This window comes from Limanda limanda, chromosome 18 (assembly GCF_963576545.1).
Source record: "Limanda limanda chromosome 18, fLimLim1.1, whole genome shotgun sequence".
Classification (NCBI taxonomy): Eukaryota; Metazoa; Chordata; class Actinopteri; order Pleuronectiformes; family Pleuronectidae; genus Limanda; species Limanda limanda.
In genome coordinates, this window is record NC_083653.1 from 21,888,720 (window position 1) to 21,910,418 (window position 21,699).

The 21,699-nt window shown below is 41.7% G+C and overlaps 1 protein-coding gene across 1 annotated transcript in view; it reads left to right on the plus strand.

The window, feature by feature from the left end:
• Nucleotides 1–269: 269 nt before the first annotated feature.
• The window catches only part of lama4 (laminin, alpha 4), a 31,246-nt gene continuing 9,816 nt past the window's right edge, over nt 270–21,699 (plus strand). The window contains exons 1-21 of the mRNA XM_061091780.1: nt 270–529; nt 5,686–5,787; nt 5,909–6,036; nt 6,130–6,210; nt 7,421–7,635; nt 8,213–8,313; nt 9,456–9,636; nt 10,108–10,191; nt 10,316–10,467; nt 10,987–11,097; nt 11,396–11,507; nt 11,625–11,789; nt 13,162–13,355; nt 17,137–17,253; nt 17,674–17,822; nt 18,891–19,032; nt 19,118–19,211; nt 19,292–19,408; nt 19,798–19,983; nt 20,162–20,301; nt 20,666–20,830. Coding sequence (XP_060947763.1) covers nt 422–529; nt 5,686–5,787; nt 5,909–6,036; nt 6,130–6,210; nt 7,421–7,635; nt 8,213–8,313; nt 9,456–9,636; nt 10,108–10,191; nt 10,316–10,467; nt 10,987–11,097; nt 11,396–11,507; nt 11,625–11,789; nt 13,162–13,355; nt 17,137–17,253; nt 17,674–17,822; nt 18,891–19,032; nt 19,118–19,211; nt 19,292–19,408; nt 19,798–19,983; nt 20,162–20,301; nt 20,666–20,830 — 2,844 coding nt within the window. The 5' untranslated portion in view covers nt 270–421. The remainder of the gene's footprint in view (nt 530–5,685; nt 5,788–5,908; nt 6,037–6,129; nt 6,211–7,420; nt 7,636–8,212; nt 8,314–9,455; nt 9,637–10,107; nt 10,192–10,315; nt 10,468–10,986; nt 11,098–11,395; nt 11,508–11,624; nt 11,790–13,161; nt 13,356–17,136; nt 17,254–17,673; nt 17,823–18,890; nt 19,033–19,117; nt 19,212–19,291; nt 19,409–19,797; nt 19,984–20,161; nt 20,302–20,665; nt 20,831–21,699) is intronic.

Below are 21,699 nucleotides of genomic sequence, written 5' to 3' on the forward strand. Positions count from 1 at the left end.
GGGGTGGGCAGGGGAGGGGGTGGTGGTCTTGGTGCCGTTTGGATGTGTGCACTGTCTGCCAGAGACAGAAGCCCTCTGTTGCTCAATTGACTCTATGTCATTCTTTCTCTCCCCCTCGCGCTCTTTCCCTCAGTTTCCAGCCTTCCCATCTGTTTGTGATTTGGGCTCAGGCTCAGGGGAGAGGCAAGTCCGCTAGGGGAGAGGAATCAGGGCAGGGAGGGAGGGAGTGAAAGAGAGGAAGTCCACACAAGTTTGTTTTACAGGACTCAGCTCGGGCCGGGACTAGGCACAGTGCCGCATCTGGAGGTCGGAGCAGCAGGAAAGTGAAGCCAACGGGTGCAGCCGAGCAAGAGGAGCGGCCAGGACACACTGACAGAGACAGGAAAGGGGGATCAGTGGTCCACTGGGCCAACACACAAATATGGCTGCTAAATCTCTGTCCTGCCTTTGCCTTCTTTGCATCCTCTCAGTGATTGCCTATCCAGCTTCTGCCGCCAGGCTCGGGGAACAGCAACAGTCACTGCTGAAAGTAAGACAGGTTTGGTTTTCTCTTTTTGGCTGCTACATGCTGCATGCTAGTACAGCTATATTTAGTCTGTACATATACAGAATGTAATGGGGCTGATGATCATGTACACCAATGATTATGTGAAAAGTGTCAAGGACGATTTGGGAGTGGTTATCTGGGTGAACTTCCCAATGTTCATGATCTATGTTCATCCATGTGTGTGTTTGTGTTATCAGAGGTACCCCAAGGCTGAAGCTTAGATAGGCTCTGAGTTTACTGTCTGCACCACTGTCATGCCCCTCCCTAACAGTTCCTTAATGGAAACCAGCTGCCAAATGTTGAGCAACACCCCAGAGAGAAGACGAGACTGAGAGAGAGCACAATAGACATTGAGGGCATGAGAAGCATGGTTTGCTTTAGTATAGCTCAAATAGTTTGATAGGTCTATCCATTAAATCTCCTGACAATTTTTTTTTTTTATACAATTTAACTTATTACATCTTATTCAGATTGTGGGTTTATCTGTCTGCTTTTAAGTTATAACCGGGAATCAATCAAATCAAACCCGTCTTTGCGAGTATCTATGACCAAAGAGCCATAGAAGATATTTGTAATAATCTATTTACCTTCCCATGGTGCTTTAATTGTTGCTTGTAAATCATTTTACTTAAATGATTGTAATTGCATCCCCATTCACAAAAAAAAAAATAACAGGAAGTGATTTATACATGTACTGGAAATTATAGGGAAGACAAAAGCCACTACATAAATGTGATTTCAAGCTATTATCTTAACTACATGCATAGACAGGGTTCAACACTACCTTGTAGGCTGACAATGTTTATTGTCATCTTCAACCATGTAAAATGATTTGTTAAATTATAAATCCTCTCATCCCAATCCTTCTTTTGTTTTGTTATATTTGCTCGCATTCCAAACATTACTCTGGAACAAGTATCTGTTAAACAAAAATAACGGTCTCCTAATCAACCAGAATTGTAATCCGGTATAATTTTCATAAATTCTCTGGAAAAATACTGTTGATCAGAAATGTCAAAGAGAATGTGGAGGGATACATTCCCAAAGCTTGGTAATGCTTAAACAGTGCAATTATTTATCAATGCACATGTTTATTTCTGAATATCTGAGCTTTCTGTGTGGCTGGTCCCCTGAGAGCAGGCCTCACCCCTGCAGCCAGACTGTCTGAGAAGTTATTGAGATGGGATGAGATTCCCATGATCCAGGATTTGTCCCATACTCTGGGTTTTCGGAGGAGTTAGCATGACTAAATCCAGTGTCTGAACTTTTCTTCAACGTCAGTACAGCAGCCAGCTTTGGGAAACTAAACGGAAATGAGACTCGACCTTCAAGCATTAACACTTAATCCACTTACTTCTACTCTTGGAAAACTCTGTAAAGAGTTGAGGCAGATGTATACAGTACAGGACACAAGCAGAGGACAAATGACAGAAGAAGGTGTCTCTTTAAACAGACACAACAGAGTTTTCCTCAACTCCAGACACTCCATAATAGCTGTATGGCTGAACCGTTTTTAAGCTACATAACCAGAGAATGTGTTGACTTTGGATATCAGACATCTGGTCGATCTGAGCTTCTTTTTGTTCAGCTCTGTATCGCAGAGATGAAGACCAAAGGTCGAACGTCAGTAAATATTGTACACTGAGAGAGTGAGAGAAGAACAGACACTGAATCAGTGGAAGAGGCAGCATCACATGAAAACTGAGAGACTTTATAACATGTTGAATGTCATCTTTGTTCTCCACTATAGTGGGTACAGTGAAAGGGCCACAGAAATAGTTCACATTACTGAGTGTGCTCATGGTTGGCAAAAGGAGGCTGACATCAATTTTAATTCCATTAGATAAGAGGCATGTCCACCATTTTGAAAAATCTGAAAATCTGAAAATAACAGATACAAATTTGGAGAATTGCATATATATTCTTTCGTCATGGGAGTAAGTTGGCAATATTGACATTTCAGTCAGACAACTCACGTTCAAACATTTATTGCAGCAGTAGAACAGGTTTAGAGTTTGGTGTCTAGGCTCCAACTTAATCACTCCCCCATATGAGTACACAGGAATGATGGGAGTGATGAGCAAATACTTGTAACCCCCCCTCAGAGTTTACAGGTGGATGCTAGGGGGTTGGAGGGGCTGAAGCCACTGGTAGCAATACTGCAGCATTAGTGCGAGCAAAGGGGGTGATGGGAAATTTCTCTCTGTATAAATAGACCACCTGATAAGGTATGATAGATGGTGGTGGAGGGTGAGGTATGTCACATGATGTATTTCACATGATTGGAGCTGCGCAGCTCGAGTTGGCTGCCTAGACTAGCTCACAGGCATTGCTCCATGTATGTTGTGATCAAGTGGAACTTGTGAGCTTGTGGTAACTGAGTAGGAACCTCTTCAGTAGTAAATTCTTTCAGGGTTTTCCTTGATCCATTGTGTCAGATTTACAGCATTTGACTCTTTAGCTGCTTAATAGTCCACTATGGTTAACAGCTAGTCACTGACTTTGATGGATACCGTAAAGTGGATTTATCAAAGCATTTAACTGCATGGATACATTTCTTTTTGCTAAGAAGTAGCTCTGACACAAGTTCATAAACTGTCCTTTTCACTTTCTGATCACGTTTAAATTAAAGACACAAGATATTGGATATTAATGAATGATTTTACAGATGAGTTAGGCTATATCATTGTGACTCCAGCTTCACTATCAACAAGAAACTAGCTCAGCTTATTTTTTCAGAATGTTGAGCTAGTCCTTTCAAGATAATCATTTATCCTTCATAGTCCCACAAGGGGGGGCTTTGCCGTGTCACACAAGAAAAATTGAAATTATGTATATAATGTTAACAAAAAATACAGTGTGAACAAGCACATACAAGATATTCATTTCTTTAATCTTAAAATGAAAATCATGGAAACATGGGGAGAAACGTGTTGTTCCACAAGCTGCCGGGTTGTATACTTGAGATGCATTCCTTTCAATTTAGAGGAGTCTAAAGGGTCCACATCCTTCTTCTACACCATCTGCTCCTGGTCCCACCAACCCTCAACTCCCCGTCCTACACTCCCCTGTGTATACACACCGCAGCTGTTCTCACCATCAGCAACTGTCACACAGTTAGGTCTGAACCATTTCAAAACTCCTTTAAGAGGCTTTACAAATGGTAAACAGCACTGGATCTCTGTGGTTTCCCCATAAACGTGTGGTTTACTGCTCCTAATGGCTGGGACAACCATTTGGGGTTAAATGTCTTCTTTTTCCCATTTGCATCATTAGTTGAATTTTCAGGGTGTGTTGACATGGAAGGTTCCCACATTAACAGTTTAAATGGTGATCCTACCAATGAATAGGTCCTCTATCAGTGTATGTGCACGTGGGGACAGGGAAAACCACAGGAAATAGGTCTGCAGGAAAACTCAGTGCTGCTGTTCACAGGATGTTTCACATTATCTGGCTACAGCAGAATGTTGCTGTGTCACAGCCCGTCTGTGAATAAATCAAAGGGAATTATGAATCGCATGTAGGCCTACTGTACTGCATAACTGGGGAATGTTCCATCGTCTGGCTCACAGTATCAATGTCCCGTTGACTGGGTGGAACAAGGAGGTCAAAGGATGAAGATCTTAGAGACTGCTGCTATTGTATGTTTGCATGCCTCATTGAATGGTGCTCCCTCCAATGCTCAAAGGGGAGTGTGTGAGTGTGTGTGAGTGTGCGTGAGTGTGTGTGTGTGTGTGTGTGTGTGTGTGTGTGTGTGTGTGTGTGTGTGTGTGTGTGTGTGTGTGTGTGTGTGTGTGTGTGTGTGTGTGTGTGTGTGTGTGTGTGCACGTTTTGAGGACCTGTTTGAATTTTAGACCAAACCTCGCTTTTTGACACAACTTCGACCGTTTGAGGACTAAGACTCAAAGTTATGTTTAAGTTTTAAATGTGATGGTCACAGAAAGGGTAAAGTGTTCAAGAATACAGTGTTTCAAAGTGTGTGGGAGAGTATGTCTGCAAGTGTGGTTGGGTGGTGTCGGAGGGGGGGGGGGGGGTGTACACGACTGTGAACGCTGACATCACAGCATCCTGAGAAACTGTGGTGAACAAACATCAGACAGGATGCAGGTTATAAATTGTGATTCCCTTTGTGCAGTTGTAAGAAATGCACCTTCTTGCCTGAAACACTCAAATCAATGCTTTTCACTAATTGATTATCTATTATCGGTATTTCACTACATAAATGAAATGGTGGTTATTTCAGGAGTATCATTTCTACATTGATGTTTATTGTATTTCTATTGATACACCATTAACTGCTGATCTTATCAACTACTTTACACTTCAAAATGGACTGAAAACTGCTGTGCTTTGAAACACATTAAATATCCTTATTATTTAGTAAGATATATTAGTAATCATGTAATTAATAATTATATGAAAATTACTAGTTGCCTCTTTGCAGTTAGTAGCTATATATAAAAAAAGGATAAGCAAAAAATTCATAAATACCCAAGTATAAATTAAATTTGTAATCTGTGATCAGTACTGAGCCTGTTGATGACATATCTGTGAAGGTTCTCAGGCACCCGGGTCAGGCTCTATAGGAGTTGTACATGGCAACTGGACTTTATTGCGGATGGGCATGTCTATTTCCTGAAGACTTGTTAATGACAGTCTCTGGCTCCGGCCCCTGGACATTTGGGCGGGTTGTCCTGTGGTAGGTGCATATGTACAGTAATGTAGTAAAGTGAGATTTGTGAAACCAAGAGTTAATTATTTAGGACATTCACCTAGTTTGTATTGGAAATACAGTATCAGGTAGTGTGGATACTCTGAGTGGTCATAAATACTTGGTTTCATGTTGCGTCTCTATCAGCTTGAGAGAAAGGGATTCATCTATAATTGCTTCTCCCATGATGTTCTTGTTTCCTTTTGTTGTGTGCTAAGTTGTTTGAGGATTATTTCATCCTCTTTAGCTCAGGCTGGCTCAGGACCATTTGAGACACTTTACTGTATGTTTGGAATATATAAATAAACCTGACATTTTTATGTTAATTTTGATCAGTTTGTGCGTCAATCTGCCCTCGTTTTGACACAAAATATGAATTAGAAATCTGAAATTCAATTGTTATTGTATATTTCTGTCCCCACTGCAGGACTGTGCCAATGGATTTTTCCTCAGTGAGCTAAACATATGCTTACCATGTAACTGTAAAGGCCATGCTGACTCCTGTGAAGACATCACTGGCATTTGTATAGTAAGTGATCCATGACGCTGCTTTAAAATGATCAACAATTTTATTCATTTTCATGAGACCAGCTAAGGTTTGCTAACGCTGTGAGAAGCAAGGTACCATTAGTTTACCCTTTCCCTTTCAGGACTGCAGGGACCACAGTACAGGCGATTTCTGTGAAATGTGTGAAGATGGTCACATGCTGAGGCCCAGCGTGGATAGACAACACACCTGCCGACCTTGCGCCTGTCCCCTCTCAGTCCCCTCCAACAAGTAAGTCAGTCTGTTCTTGTTTGTTATTCAGTGCTACATGTTGGCAAGCAGTAAGTAAGTACTGAAATACCTTCCCCCTGTCTGTTTGGCCAGCTTCGCAGTGCGCTGTGATAGAGGAAGTGGCATTCTGCGGTGCAAGTGCCAAGAAGGACACGCCGGACATTCATGTGAGAGGTCAGTGCTGACAAGGGTTCAAACAACCAATTGAGAAGTTTTCATGTCCAAGGTGTTTTACTGTAGGTTATACGGCAAGTCCTAGTAGAATTTTCCTTGAACAGGAACTATGATTACATACTTTTTCTAATGACTTAATGCATTAATTTGAGTTTGAGTGTTCCAACTAAAACTTTCATAACAATTTATTAACATGCAGACTTGATGCATTATAAGTATGGACCCCATATTTATACATTGCCAACATACATACAACTACATTTACGTACATGTACACCAGCCAAAGGGTTTTATTGCACCCTTTAAACTCAAAAACTGTTTTTAAATGGGGTTAGACAAATATAGATAAAACATTATTAAATACTTCATAAAGCCATAACTTACTACCTGCAAAACCTTTACAAAGTGGGCCTCATGAGAAAGTGGTACTGTTAATTGTACTCGCCCATATGTACTAGAATAAAACAAACAATAATCTACCTCCCTCTAAAAGGGAGTAGGTTAACCAATCTCAGTACACTAACACACACAGCATGGAAGCTGTCTATTGCCCCACTGCCCCCTGCAGCATCCCCTCTCCCAGCCTTTGAACTGACTCGGGTGAGCAAGCTGTGTGAGGTGTAACAACCGGCTGAAGGAGGGAGCTGAATGAGACGAGACAGGAACACATTCATCAACAAGATGACCTTTTATTTGCCCGTTCCTTTGCTTGCAGCACTTTGAGCCTCCTCTGCTTAATTTCCGCATTCGATGACCACAAGTAATGTGCATGACAATATATATATATACATATTGTGGATTCAATTGTGAATGGTCTTCCACTGGAAACCCAACCAAAATACATTGCTTCCACAAGATGGAGCATTTTTACTGGGTTGAAGGGCCAACAGAAAAATCAGCCATTTATTCAATCAATCAATCAATCAAGTTTTATTTGTATAGCCCACATTCACAAATAACAATTCGTCTCATGGGGCTTATTGCATTTTGCATGCCATCATTATTGCTTCCTATGCTTGTAATAAGTAATTGAATGCACAAATGGTCCCTTGTCTGTGTGTTCAAGGGAGCAAAGTTAATAAAAAACCTCCCCACAAAGAAACTCTTCACACTGAAGATCACAGACCGCATCCTAATGGGGATAGTTCCTTAATTGTTTCATTGCAACAGACAATGATATTGTCACTCATCTTAAGTTCTTCCCATCCAGGTGTGCACCAGGTTACTATGGCAACCCCATGGAGATTGGTAATTCCTGTAAGAGGTGCGACTGCAATGGTAATTCCGACCCCAACCTGATTTTCAATGAGTGCCACAACATGACAGGCCACTGCCAACACTGCTGGGGAGACACCGCCGGTGCCAACTGTGAGAGGTGCGCTCCAGGTTTCTACGGCGACGCCATCAGTGCCAAGAGCTGCAGAGGTGGGGGCAATAAGCAAACTCCAACATCTTCAAACCCTCATTACAACATGTTTGATCCAGACGTCATTGACTCTATGTGTGTATATGAGTATGTTGTGCTTTAGTGAAGATGTTGTTGTTGCTAAATGTTGTATGAGACCTGAAAAAATCTTCTTTTGTATTTTAACCCTAACACACAAGGATCTAAAAATGAAAGCAGGAAAAGACGTTTTTTTCGTTAGTTCGTGGTCAATTACAACAGATCAGCAGTCTTCCATGCCAGTGTTGGATATTAAGTTATGAAGTCCCACTATATTGGAGTTGATATATCCTTATGTTGAATTGCTGTATAATTATCTGTTTTTATTCCTATAGTCAATTCTTTAATAGTTGAGAAATATCAAATATCAAGCACCTTACATTTTAATGGCTTTGTGGTCTAATAGTGTTCAGTGGAAAACTAAGACAAGGTCACAATCCAGGATCCAAGGACTGGGTTTTCCCTTTTGAGGCCCAGGAAGTCCAAATATAACTGTGCTGGTCACATAATTTGACCTCTGCTGTTCTCATCACTGCATGTGTCCTGTGTCTGTCCCAGAGTGCGTGTGCAATAAATGCGGCACCTCCTCGTGCGACGACAGGACAGGAGTGTGTCACTGCAAACCAGGTGTCACAGGTCGACTCTGTGACCAGTGTGAGGTGAGCGAAACCATCTGACTCTGCACAGATCCACTGGTATCTCTTCTGAGGGACCCTGTATGAAGCAGGTTGAGAAGACAGTGTAGATGAGATTCGTTACAACCCAGGTTACAACTCACGGTATTGATTATACAAAACCAATGATAACAGTATGGTTGGTAATGAAAAAATTCCGATATATAAGGTAATATTTAGCAAATGCAGAAAAGGCTAAAAAGAAGTATGACAGGGCAACAAACAGACAGAGGATAGGGAACACCTAATGTTAGCCAAATATATTTGGATGGGGAAAAATATGAAAAATATGTGTAGAAAGTGTGAGAGTGAATGCTCTGACTAACTGTGAATTGTTGATCGGTGGAGTAAAAGAAGACTTAATTTTAATATGACGCTTTAGCTCATACCAAGTACTGAAAAGAGTTCAACTGGTACTTTAAAAGCTGAAAACTCTCATTTGAGAGGTATATGACATGAAAAAAAGTCAGCCCAAGAAGAAAAACTGAAGCAGTTGAAAAGTCAATTGACATGAATTTGGTAAAAAAAGTTTCAACTCAAACTATTTGAAAGCAGATGAAATGTCAGTTGAAGTTGAGGAGCTTGGGATTATTCTTACGTTTATACCTAAGACAGTGTTGCATGCAAGCATTGAGAGCAGTGTAACAGCTGAACGCTTTTTACATTGTCATTTGAAGAGCAAAAGCTGGAAGTTCCCTAAAGGTCACCTTATGTGTAAGCAATGTTTGGAAGAAAAGATAATGTGGAAAGTAAAAAGATTAGACAAACATGTCCTTTGTAACGTCCAGCAGCACCAGGTTTACTGACTGACAGATGCAAATTCGAAATAGGATCTACTCCATCGTTGTGTGGTCTAGATAATTTGAATAAAGAGATAGTGTGTTGACAACCAGGCCAGTAGTCCGTCTGTGTGTTTCTTTCCAACCAGCTTTAGTAACGTCAGTAATATCAGTGCTCTGAGGTCACAGTAATTACTTAAGGGTGCACGATCGAAATTGCGGCCAAAATAAAACCCAGCTGTTGGAGATGAGAATGATCCTTTCAATGATACACGACAAAGTGATTCCAACATAACTTAAACAGGCAGATGCTGGGATCTAACAGCGTTTCCTTTGTTTGTAATCTAGGAGGGCTACTCAGGTTTCTCCAGCTGTCAGGGCTGTCGGAGGTGTGAATGTGGGCCAGCTTCCCTCCGCTCCACCTGCCATCCTCTCACCCACAGCTGTCCGTGCCGCCCGGGGGCCAGCGGGCGTTACTGCGAGCGCTGCCTCCCAGGTCACTGGGACTACAGCCCCTCCGGCTGCCAGAGTAAGTCTTCTGACTGTCCTACAGCATGTCTTTTTCTCTTTTGAATAAAACGCCCCCGGATCACTTGTCGAAACAATCAGTGCAGTTATCACTTTCCCAGTGAAAAAAGCAAAAAAGCTGCAGTAAGGGTTCACATTCCCACACCCACTACCACAGTACACATGATGTCAGAGAAGCATCTGCTGAGAGCTGTGACCCTGTGGCCATAGACTCTCTCCGGAGAGGCGGATGACTTCAACATGGAACCCAAATCTACAGTATTCACACAAACAGCTGCTAAAACAAGCCCTCACAAGAGACGCCACGAGACAGATGTGCAGGACTGAAGCCAAGATGCCATCTGTGGTCTCATATACAGTATATTTGATGACGCCACTGAACCATTTCCAGCTGGTCGAGAATTTAAAGAAATGTCTAGAACGTTCTGTCCAACACTGTATGATGAAATGCTTCTGCATCTGTTTTTTATAGAGTGCGACTGTGAGAGCGGCCACTGTGATATGCACACGGGAGAGTGCCTGTCAGAGGCTGCAACAGTGAACCTGTGCAACATCAGTAAGTGGAGTTCTCCACCATAGCTGAGATATAGAATATATAAAAGGAAAACAACACCTGGTTTGTCTTTTCCGCCTCAAACTGTTTGAAACATTCCAAACTCACGTTTCTTCTTTGGTTTCAGAATGTGATGAGTGCATTTGGCATCTGATCGGGGACTTACGTGTGTCAAATAAGACACTGGATCAGCTGAAGGTTGGAGTGTTGAACATCTCCACTGGAGCTGCTGCTAACGACAGGCTCAAATTCTACAACTACACAGCACATCGATTGCAGGTAAAAATTTCAAATAGAAGAGTTAAAGCTGCTCGCTTCAACACTTTTTAGTCGCTTTAAGCTGCTTTTAGCTCGTTGTTTTGATGTTATGAGTAACATGTTTACTGTCTTGGTCATCTCACTCTCATCAGCAGAATGCAGCTGCTACCTGCCCAGCACTAAAAAGCTAATTTATCAGCTTGCTAGATAACTAGAAGTAAAATAGCTTGCAGCTAAAGCTATAACATTTACTCTGCTGAACAAGTACATGTCAATGTTGCTCATTCCTGATTTGTCAGACCACAGTTTTCTCATGTGTTAACTTTACAAGATCATAACATTTCAACAATCTACTATCTTAATATGGAGTTGGAGTCAAAATGTGTCAATTTAAAAACCATAACGTGAGTAAACATATGGTGATGCTGTCTAGATCAGGGAAACATGGCATGGCATTGGTTTGTGTTGTCTGTTTGCTTTGAATGTTTCTGCTGGGTTGAGCTCATTAATAATCATGATATGTAATATGATGATTTCCAGGCTCAGTTTCAAGGCTGGAGAAACAAGTCATCTGCAATGAAGGCGCAGACTGGGGATCTGGAGGATGCCACAGACGCTGTGGTGTTAGAAATCAAACAGCTGGGAGAATCGGTCAGAATCCAAGTCATTCATTCACTTCATGCACACATAGCATTTAAAAGTCCCTGGAAGACTTTAGAAGTTCGAGCAATATATCAGTGCAGCAGCTGTTCCTACGTAGCCATACTTTATACAGACTATTAATAAATTATAGTAGGTGGATTTTTATACAATATATAAAGTAGAGTTATATCTTACTTAATTTACAAGACACTCAGGAGTCATAGTGCGGTCTTTTAAAGCCACTGATTTAGCCACTGATTAAAGCTACCAGCGGGCATTGATTAGGATGTGTTGTTTTGTTTTTCAGGAGGGTGTGGTGACGTCTTTGGGGAAGAGGCTTGACAATGAAACGCTAGAGACCCTAACCCTGGCTGACCAGCTCAGTACAAACCTCACTGACCTCAACACTCGTATTGAAGGTACCTTCATTCTGGCTGACTCACACTTTTGACTACCTAATGCACACGATGGGTGCAAGTTGCATGCTGTAATTACTGTGTCCGTGTATGTAAATGTGTTTGCGTGTGATTGTGCAGAGATGATCCACGACTGGGAGCTGTACAGTGTTCAGCAGGATGTGGACCCAGAGGTGGTCAGACGCAATACAGACAAGGCCCAGGTAATGTTGACCAGGATGAGGAAACTGGACCTGTCCCCACGAGAGCCTGTTGCCACCGACGAGTCGACTGAGGCTCATGACTGTGAGTACAGACAAGAAACATGACACAAGAAGAGAGAAAGAAGAAACACACACATACAGTACAATAAATTACATGTTCTTATCCTCAATGATATTGCATGGCACTCCTGACATTGAATGCAACTAATTCAGTTTTGACCATTGTAATTGAAATTGAAGGTTAGGCAACAGTTAGAAGAACTGTAACCTCATGTTAAAAGCCCCCACATGTTCAGTAACTGTGTGCTGAACAGCAATTGGTGACTTTCAACCAATAATCAAATCGATCAATGAAACCAAAAGGAGTATGGTAAATGCCATGATAACAGTATACAAGAATTGTTATAAAGTAAGAAACCTGATGTTTTTTTAACATAAACATCTTTGCTGATGTTAGTAATTCTGTTGCAGCAAATCCCCTCAGGGTGTGGATTTGAGAAATGTGTGTTTTTATTTATTTATGGCCAACATTTTATCTTTAAGCCCCAAAAAAGAATAAATTCAAGACCAGCTATGGTGTTTTTCTTTGGTTTTAATATTACAAAAAGCCAAAAACATCCAGGTATAATATCAATTTTTCCCCAGAAGAGACCAACTGAGCCTTAACAGATCCCTATGAACACCAACAAAAGTGAACAATGGCAGCTTTGTATATTGTGCTAAATGCTACCATCAGCATGCAAACATTCTTAGAATAAAAATGTTATAATACTGATGTTCATCAGGAAATGTCCATTGTGGAAATGCTTAGAGTCTGCATCCCATCATCTTGTAAGTTGTACGTTTTTTACATGCATCATTCTTGCTACAGTTGTACTTCGTTGTCAGTCCAGGAATATACATCACTGTTCTTCTGCAGGGTAGACAATGCACTTCATGTTTACACCGCTATGCACATGATCAGTCAGAGTAAATGATCATGTGATATTTGTTTTCAAGTGTGTTAGCATGGACAGAGATAATCTCTTGTCGGGACGGAGAACATTATGTTTAAATATGTAAATGAGTTGATGTTAGCTTAATGGTAGTGCTTTAGAATGCATTTGCTTTTAAGAACTATAAAAAATATAACAGATGTTGATTGGACCATTATTATTATTATTAATAAACCAAAGTACTGACACACTGAGCTTCATTTGATGTACAAGAGGCATTGCCTCACCTCCAATCCATGAAAGCCTGTTAAAAAATGTATGGCAATCAATGCAATACTCCTACTGTTCAATGCACACATAGAGAGGGACAAGACATATTTAAATTACAAGCTCATCTAGATTTTCGCTCAGCAACAGTGTAACAGGGCTGCCCGTTGTGGCCTGAGATCCTATAGTAGCAAGTCACTCAAGTGTCAGACAAGTGACAATAAAGTAATGTGTATCTGATTGTGTTGTCAGTGCTGAGGCGTATCCGTCAGTTGGAGAAGAAGCTGATGATCACAGAAGGCCGACTCTCACCTGTCAGGGAGATCCTGTCCTGCTTCTCCACCAAGCTATCGAACGCTCAGACCTCTCTCCAGAAAGCAGCCGGCGACGTGCAGGACACGGAGGACATGAACCGAGCCAACGTCCTCAAATTCCAGAGGAGCGAGGTGACCGCTCCCCTCTCATTCTGTTCGTTACTATAAATTCATTTGGATATAGTCTTGTTTAAAAGTGGTGGGATTTGCGGGCATGGGAATTGTTCTGTAAGTGCTGTGTGGTTCATCTCAACTCAAAATGTTGAGCTATACTCAGTCACAGAGAGGTAGCTGGACTGAGAGGACCTAAAGGCCGATTTATACTAGGCTTTTTACGCACGCACGCACGCACGCGAGAGACGCAACACGCCCCTCGCGTACTTGCGGTGGGCGTGTTGCGGCTTGCGTGCGTCAGCCAATTTTTCTGACTATACGACAAAGCGACGCGAGCCTCACGCAGCCCGCAAGGCTTGTGATTGGTCTGCTTACTACATCCCGTCCGGAGTCTAGTTTCCGGTTTCAATCCCGGAAACTGCGGAAACCACGGAAGATTTAGAAGAACGAATATGGACCAAATAGAAGAGCACTTGGCAGAAAAGATCCGAAACCATGTCCACTAGTATAACCCGTCACTGACCGGCGGATTTGTCCGCCAGAAAAAGGCTCTGAGGAGCCGCCGTAGCGATGTAAATTAACGTGTGCCACACACGAAGAAGAGCCGACTTCAACAAAAAACATTACTCCGCCTAGTGGTCTGGCGGTGAATTGCGTTGGAACACCCGCAACCGTGAGGGAACTATAAACCAAAACGAGTCCGTAGAAGCTGCGTGCGTGCGTGCGTGCGTGCGTGCGTGCGTGCGTGCGTGCGTGCGTGCGTGCGTGCGTGCGTGCGTGCGTGCGTGCGTGCGTGCGTAAAAACCTACTATAATTCGGCCTTTAGTCTGGTGCTAAATGCAGTGTGAAGGAGATCTGGCTGTAGTTTGCCAGGCGAGTCAGAGGAGCATATTCTGCATGGTACAGAACAGAAACACTAAACCATCTGTGGGAGCTTTGGACTGTTACATTAGGAGGAGGCCCACAGTGGGGGATGAGAAATGCTGCAGTGCAATTTTTTTTTCCCATGACAATATCCAGAGCTTGCACATGAACATCAAGGCTTCCCATGATGTAATATTCATACAAAACGCAATGTAATTACTGTAAGAGGAGATTCAGTTTCTCTTCTGCCAACTTTTGGAGAGTAACCCAAAACGTAGTCATGCATTTAGACTGCCAAGCAAACAGTTTACTGTATATATGGTTGACAGAGGTGTAGAGCTGCGTATATGCAGATTTTTATGATTTTTACATACACCTGGGTAGGAATATTTCCCTTATAGCTTAATTCATCCAGAGATACATACTGTATTAAAGTTTAACTTCATCCATAAATTCTGGTTGAAGTGCCTCTCACTGGAAATTCAAGAAATGCCTTTTGGAAACCATGCTGGGAGGCACATTTGTTTGTTCATCAATAGCGTAATATCCCTTTGTGCATATATCAGAAGCAAGAAGCATCAAAACTGACTTTTCATCCAGTTTTAATTCACATTTTTATGATACAGTTATTTAATCTTCGTGGTTTTGAACTGTATGTTTTATCTGGATGAAGGATTGTAGTGATCAGATGTCTGTATCTGGACCAGTTGAACATATAGCTAAACCAAACCAGAGTTAAAAGAGATGGAATATTGGACGCACATGTTATTGCTGATTGCAGAATTTGACAAAAAATACTACAAATTATGTAAAACCTTCATATAAATATGGATTTATATCAATTTATGGATTATTAATTAAGTAGAAAATCTGATCTGAAGCTCATTGTGAACTGTAGTATCTGAGAGTTCAAGTAAGTTTATGTTCACAGTGCAGTGGGATGTAGAAATCATTGGCTGCCTTCTGGACAGGGAACATAATAAAACATCTAGACAGCTTACAGCTGCCTTGTGCAATGTTTGGCAGTGATGTAAGTATACAGGGGTTTAAATCAAAAAATGTCAAGAACAGAGGTATCAGTTCTTTAGTTTATATGGTGTATTGAAATGTCATCATCGAGGATTTGTTGAATTTCAACTGTGTAAAATCAAGTGGTTGGAATTTTGATCCAGGAAGTTGTAACCATGCCCTAGTTGACATTGAGGGTCTGCTGCACAGAACAGCTGCGGCTGTACAGTGTGTGTGTGTGTGTGTGTGTGTGTGTGTGTGTGTGTGTGTGTGTGTGTGTGTGTGTGTGTGTGTGTGTGTGTGTGTGTGTGTGTGTGTGTGTGTGTGTGTGTGTGTTCACATGTTATCAGTAATGGGGATCTCCATGATCAGGGTCTCCCATTCAATGCCATGAATGCTGCACTAACAAAACACAGAGCGTCTCCTAATCTGGGGCTCTTCAGCACAAACCGGTTGACACCAGTTGCAGCCACAGTTTGCTCACTGCTGAGTTACCACAACCAATCACACCATCTCAGCATTGTGCCATATTTAGTCATGCGGTGGTCAATGAAAAGTTTGGATGTGGGTTGTGTCAACTTCAATCGCAAACATCCAAATATCACAAAGGTCAATCCACTTACTGTACAGTATGTGAATTGTATCATTTGAAGGTGTTTTGTGTGATTTGAACTTTAAGATGTTAAGCATTACAAAGAACTGACACAGTCAACTGGGAGCACAGAAAACTGAATACACAAAGGATAACTAGACACAGGTCAACACATTAGGACAGGTGCAGACAATTCTAACTGCAGGAAAAGGGACAAAGACAGGAAATCAGAATCAGCTTTATTTGCCATGTATGATTACACTTACTAAGAATTTTGACTCTGGTGTAGTTGCATTCAGTAAACCTACACAGACATACAATTAACAACACAATACCAGAAACCAGCTAAATAAGCGCTACCACTCTGTGCAATAGAGATAAACTGGACAAGGCAGTAGTGCAACGGGAAACAAAATGTGAGAGGGTGGACACCAAACATTTAAATAATAATTATGACCAGAGGACAATATTGCAGAGGTGCAGAATCCAAAGATGCTGAACAGAATTTGGTTCGATAACATACAACAACAGACCAACCAAGTAAATGGCACACAATTCAGTGGCCCCAAAATAAAAAAGGAAATGAAGTCAAGGAGTAAAAAAACTGAAAGTCCAAACAAAGAATTCAAGAAGCCATCAACAATATAACAATATATTCAGTCTATATAGGAGCAGATCTTAACATGTTCAATATCTGTTTTTGTCTCCTGGCATTGTGGCTTTACTGGATTGTTGCCTTTGCAGAAAATAAGCAGGTGTGATGTGTAAACTTGAAGTCCAATATCTATTTGTTTAGTGGAGTCAAGAGGCCTTACTTTAGCATAGCACAAAAGACATAACCATGAGTAAACTAGATCACACACCTTTTTTCTTTTCACCACAATATTTCACATACATGAATTGAAAACAGATGCATCCAGCTCATTATCTAGAGCCGCACCAATTGCACACAGTATTAGATATCACCACTTGCCTGATTTCTGATCTCTCCTGAGACCATTAATCCAAACCACAGTTCTCAAATTTCCAAAAAATCGGTTCTGTAGTTTTTGTGTAATCCTGCTAAAAGACACACAAACAGCCATAGGAACACAACCTCTTTGGCGGAGGTAAAACTAATGAGGTTTACGTGGCTCATGTGATTCTGGTTCTCAGCTGTACTCTTTTAAAGATCACAAAGTAGATCCTGATCTCAAAGATTAAATAAGGGCTGTATGTGTATGAGTGACATGCAACCACAGCTTTTCACAGAAATGGGTAGAAAGATGAAGTATTCGAGCATGTAACTACTAACACCACAAACTGTAGTTAAGTATTATCTCCCTGTGCCCCCAGGCGAAGCAGCTGCTGCTGACAGAGGACCACACCGCTGTCAATGACACACTGGAAGCAGCCAGAGGTTTCATCTCTGACACGGAAAGGACTGTGGCTGAGGTGGATGCTATGGTGCAGGTGAGGCCTACATCACTCTGAGGACTGTGTTTACCTGATAAACACAGTCCTCCACAGTGGTTTCATAAGGTGGGTGCAAGGGTAAGAGAGGAATAAACAGTGTCCCTGCTGTATTATGATGTTCAGGTTTCCTCTCACTGGATGAGGTAGTATTATAACCTCATAGACTGTTCTAAGGGGTTGCAGTATCTCAGGCCTTGCGTTGGATTAATTCACTCCTTGGATTCAGCGCAGCCTATGCCAGATTCTAAAGCTGGTCAATTTGATTTGGAGGTAGTTTATGGATTGTCTGTGATTGAATCAGCAGTGTCCTTGAGCAGTTCTCTGTTGGAATCCAGCATCCAGCAGTAACTATGTAAACGTTAAGTGTGTGTGCGTGTCGCAAGTCAGGGAAATGCATGTGTTCATTTGTCTGTACAGAATGTGACTGAGTACCACGCAGCGATCGATGGCGCCAGCCAAATGCTGACGGAGAAGACGCAGAATCTCTCTCTGGCTGACAGAGATCTGGTTCAGAGGGCAGACGATCACGCCTCGGAACTGGAGGAACAGGCCAATGAACTGGAGAAGTAAGACATACTTTCATACACATTATCAAGCCCATGCACATTTGCCCAGCAAAATGGTCACCCTGTTTGCATCACTGAGCATTTAGCCGACTGAGTCCCAGTTAAGATATAAACCTTTGAAAATGAAATATTGTGTACTTTTACTTCTGAAAATGGATCAGGTGACCACTGTGGTTTATAAAAAATAGTAGCAAAACAGGAAAATTAGTGTATTCGGAGGGAGCAGCAGCACATTAATAAACCTGTGGTGCACTAGTGTGTATATCTGCAGATGGCGTTTGTAAGAATGTATGTATGATTAAAGATAAAATTCACTAACAAAGCTTTATGACACAAAGAAGAAATATGTCAAGCTTTGGATTCACAAAGCACAGTATTTGTTAGTAGGACACATTGTGTGTTGTTTTTTTTATCAATAAAATAAAAAATACAGAAATTGCAATCCATATTCTGAAATAGCAGTTTAGTTAATTATTTCCTAGTCTTGATCAAAAACATTTTAAGCCAGTGAGCCAACAACAGCAATACTAAACAGAAGAAGCTTCATGGAAATTGCAATCATTAATTTTGTTATGATCAATTCTGCTTATGGTTCTGTTAGATGTCAAATTGCCATAGGTGCAACAGCAGAAATCAAGAATACAGTTTAAGTGCTATTTTTTATTTGGCTCTGAAAAAAACAGCTTTTGAAAAATTGAAAGAAAAAATGTTACACTTGATGGCAGCAGAACATGCTGAAAACATGACATAACGTCAGTCTGTAATGCATAATGAGCAAGCAAGCATATGACATACTCCCACATGCAGAGGTCACAGGGCAACATTAGCAGTCATGTATTTGCTGCTGGAAATCAGGTTGATAGGAGTATTGAGCAAAGACGAAAAAAAACACTCAAGAGTGAGGATTTTCTGTGGGGCTGTTACTACAAGCAGCCCATTTAAAGGAAGTCACTTGATTCATTGTAATCATTTTGTCTGATTCAATTAATGCATGTTTTATGTGATGTCCTGGTGCAATGTAGACTCATGGAATAAGATGGTAAATTATTACCCTCCTGTCTCCTCCAGGGATCTGAGAGCAAGCGATGCCAACGGCTTTGTACAGAGAGCCATAAGTGCTGCCAACGTCTACAACAACATTGTGAAATACATTGACGATGCAAATATCACCTCACTCACCACCTTCAACTTATCCCAAAGAGCTGAAGACGTAGGTTACATTGCAGAGCTATGCAACATCAATCTGCTATAATTTAAAACTGATACATTTCACCTTTGTGTGTTCTGTGTTTAAGGTTGTCGCAGGGATCAACACTGAGCTCGAACTCCTTGTAACACAGAGCGAAAATGTTTTCAAGGAATCTGTGTCATTACACTCAGAACAATTTGGTATGGTATGGTTTATTCACAGATATAATTATAGTCAAAGTCCCAGTTGGATGTCATTTACAATTCTTTTTCTTTAACAGAGGTTGAAACTGAGGTGATTGACAAGTTAAAATACATTGAGGAGACCAAAGAGACCATGGATAAGAACACCAAAAAGCTTGCAGACATAGTGCAGGATATTGGTAGAATTCAGAGAGGTAAGATGGCGCTTGTTTGTTTTCAAGATAATTGTGTTAACCGTGTTTCCTGTTTTTAAAAAGTAGCTTGCCAGTGGGAGAAAGTAGCCAGCTGTTGCAGTCTGGGGGCATGCCCAAAAATGAAACAGGAAAACTATAGTGTGGCTGCAGTTCACATGAATAAAACTACAATTATTTGGATGTAAAGATAACATGTTTACATTTAATTTGACAGGGATAACTAATGGACATAAGAAAGATAGCCTCTTTCATATAGTCAAAGCATCTTCCATAGAGCTGAGCTCTGCACAGTTGAATGATAACCCACTTTTCACCATCAACTACATGTTGCAAACCCTGTATTACTATTCCAGAATGTACGGTCTTTCATCCTCTGCATCCATTTCCAGACGGAACACCACAGCGGCTGGAGTTCACCCTGGAGGTGGCCGAGGGGACGCTCAACCACTCAGCAGAGGTCCTTCAAACCATCACACCCATAAGCAGCAAGGTTGAGGAATGGGCCAAAAACATGAGAAACAATGAATACTCTGCATCTGCTTATGAAGAGGCCGTTTCCTCTGCCGGAGAAACAGGTATCACACTCAGGCCAACACACATGTATCTTGAATGTTTCAATGATTATCAGCAGGAAATTAGTATTAAATCATTCATCATGTGTCAACTCTGCTAACCATTCAATGTACTGCACTGACGTTTTCCTAGTATAAGCATCATGCCGAAACCGTCTCTTTCTGTTGAACTGTTTTGCAGTGGAGACCCTGAACGGGCTTGTTCCCGAGCTGCTGAACAAACTGAGGGTGGTTGAGGAGAAGAAGCCTGTCAACAACGTGACCACCAACATCATGAGGATCAGAGAGCTCATAGCCCAGGCCAGGAGCGTGGCCAAGAAAGTCAGTTGACTGTAAACATGGTTAAAGTGCAGTAGATCTAGGAGACACATGCTTAATTTTAGCCCAAGAAGCCCACAGCAGTAGTATAGACTTGTTGTCAGGACATACACGTGTGTATAATTTACTCATAATATTACTTTTGGAGTTGAAACTGTCCAAACCTTTTTTTACTGTGCACCTCATGTTGATATCTGTTTTCTTTATTTCCTACACGATCATAAACTTCATTTAAATACAGGCCTGTTAATCATATCAAGATGCTAATAGCGATGCGATTCACTCAATTTCAATGACGAAACAACGTCTCATACAGTATTGAGCTCACCGTAAGTTACTGTTCTCTGTGGTTTGATTTCAATCCCAGGTCCAAGTGTCCATGAAGTTCAACGGCCAGTCCTCGGTGGAGGTCCACCCTCACAGTAACCTGGAAGAACTGAAGACAGTGACAACAATCAGCTTGTTCATAAGAGTGGACCCTGACAAGGATCCCATTGAGGACCGTTTCATCCTTTACCTGGGAGACAGAAATGTGAGGATAGAATTAGTTCCTCCTTAGTGAATTAACAATGCTTGCCAGGAAGAATGCTAAGCAACAGCAAGTAAACTGCATGTACTTGCTGTTATTATGCCAACTGCTTAACAACCAACTGCTTAATGTAGTGGCTGGGTATTTGACCCACAGCCGTTGCTAAGACTTTACAGGCCGGCACACAGTGGCTGAGATCAATGATGAGATGCAGGGAGCAGCTTGTGGATATGAATAGTTTGTTGTGTTCGTGGGAGCAGGAATAACAGCCTTTGAAAATGCACAGTTGCCCCATTCAAAAGGTCTCCAAGAGACGCCTGTGACAATGCTGCATGTGAGTAGCTTCAAAGTTAGAGTTCATTTACATAAATACCGTTAGCCCGCCCACCGGGGGGGGCGGGGGGGGGGGGTCACAGAAAGAGAGCAGCTACACAATGTGAGGCCTCTGTGTTCTGTTACATTTTTACATTTTACCTTGGTGGTGTCACCGCCACTGAACTGTACTGCATGCAATGGTGTTGGTCTACAGCATTTCTGAGTGGACTGTATTTCAGGGAAAACCAAGGTTTCCCTGAAGGGGGGGGGGGATGCAGGGCTTCATTGAGCTGCTGTGCAATGCAAAGCCTACTGCAAAAATGTTGCCTCATTGTTTTGTCTAAATGTCTCTGGCAACATTCATACCGTTTGCATTTTTCAGAGGGATGTTTTTGGTCTCACACCCCATCACAGTAACTCCGTGCCGACACTTTGAAACAGCAAGCATGGGAGGCAATACAAGTTATTACTTCTACCACATCCAGTTAGTCGTCTCTGTTTCTCAAAACTCTTGTTATGAGAAACAGAGTTTACACATTCTCACCCCCTTGCGGCTG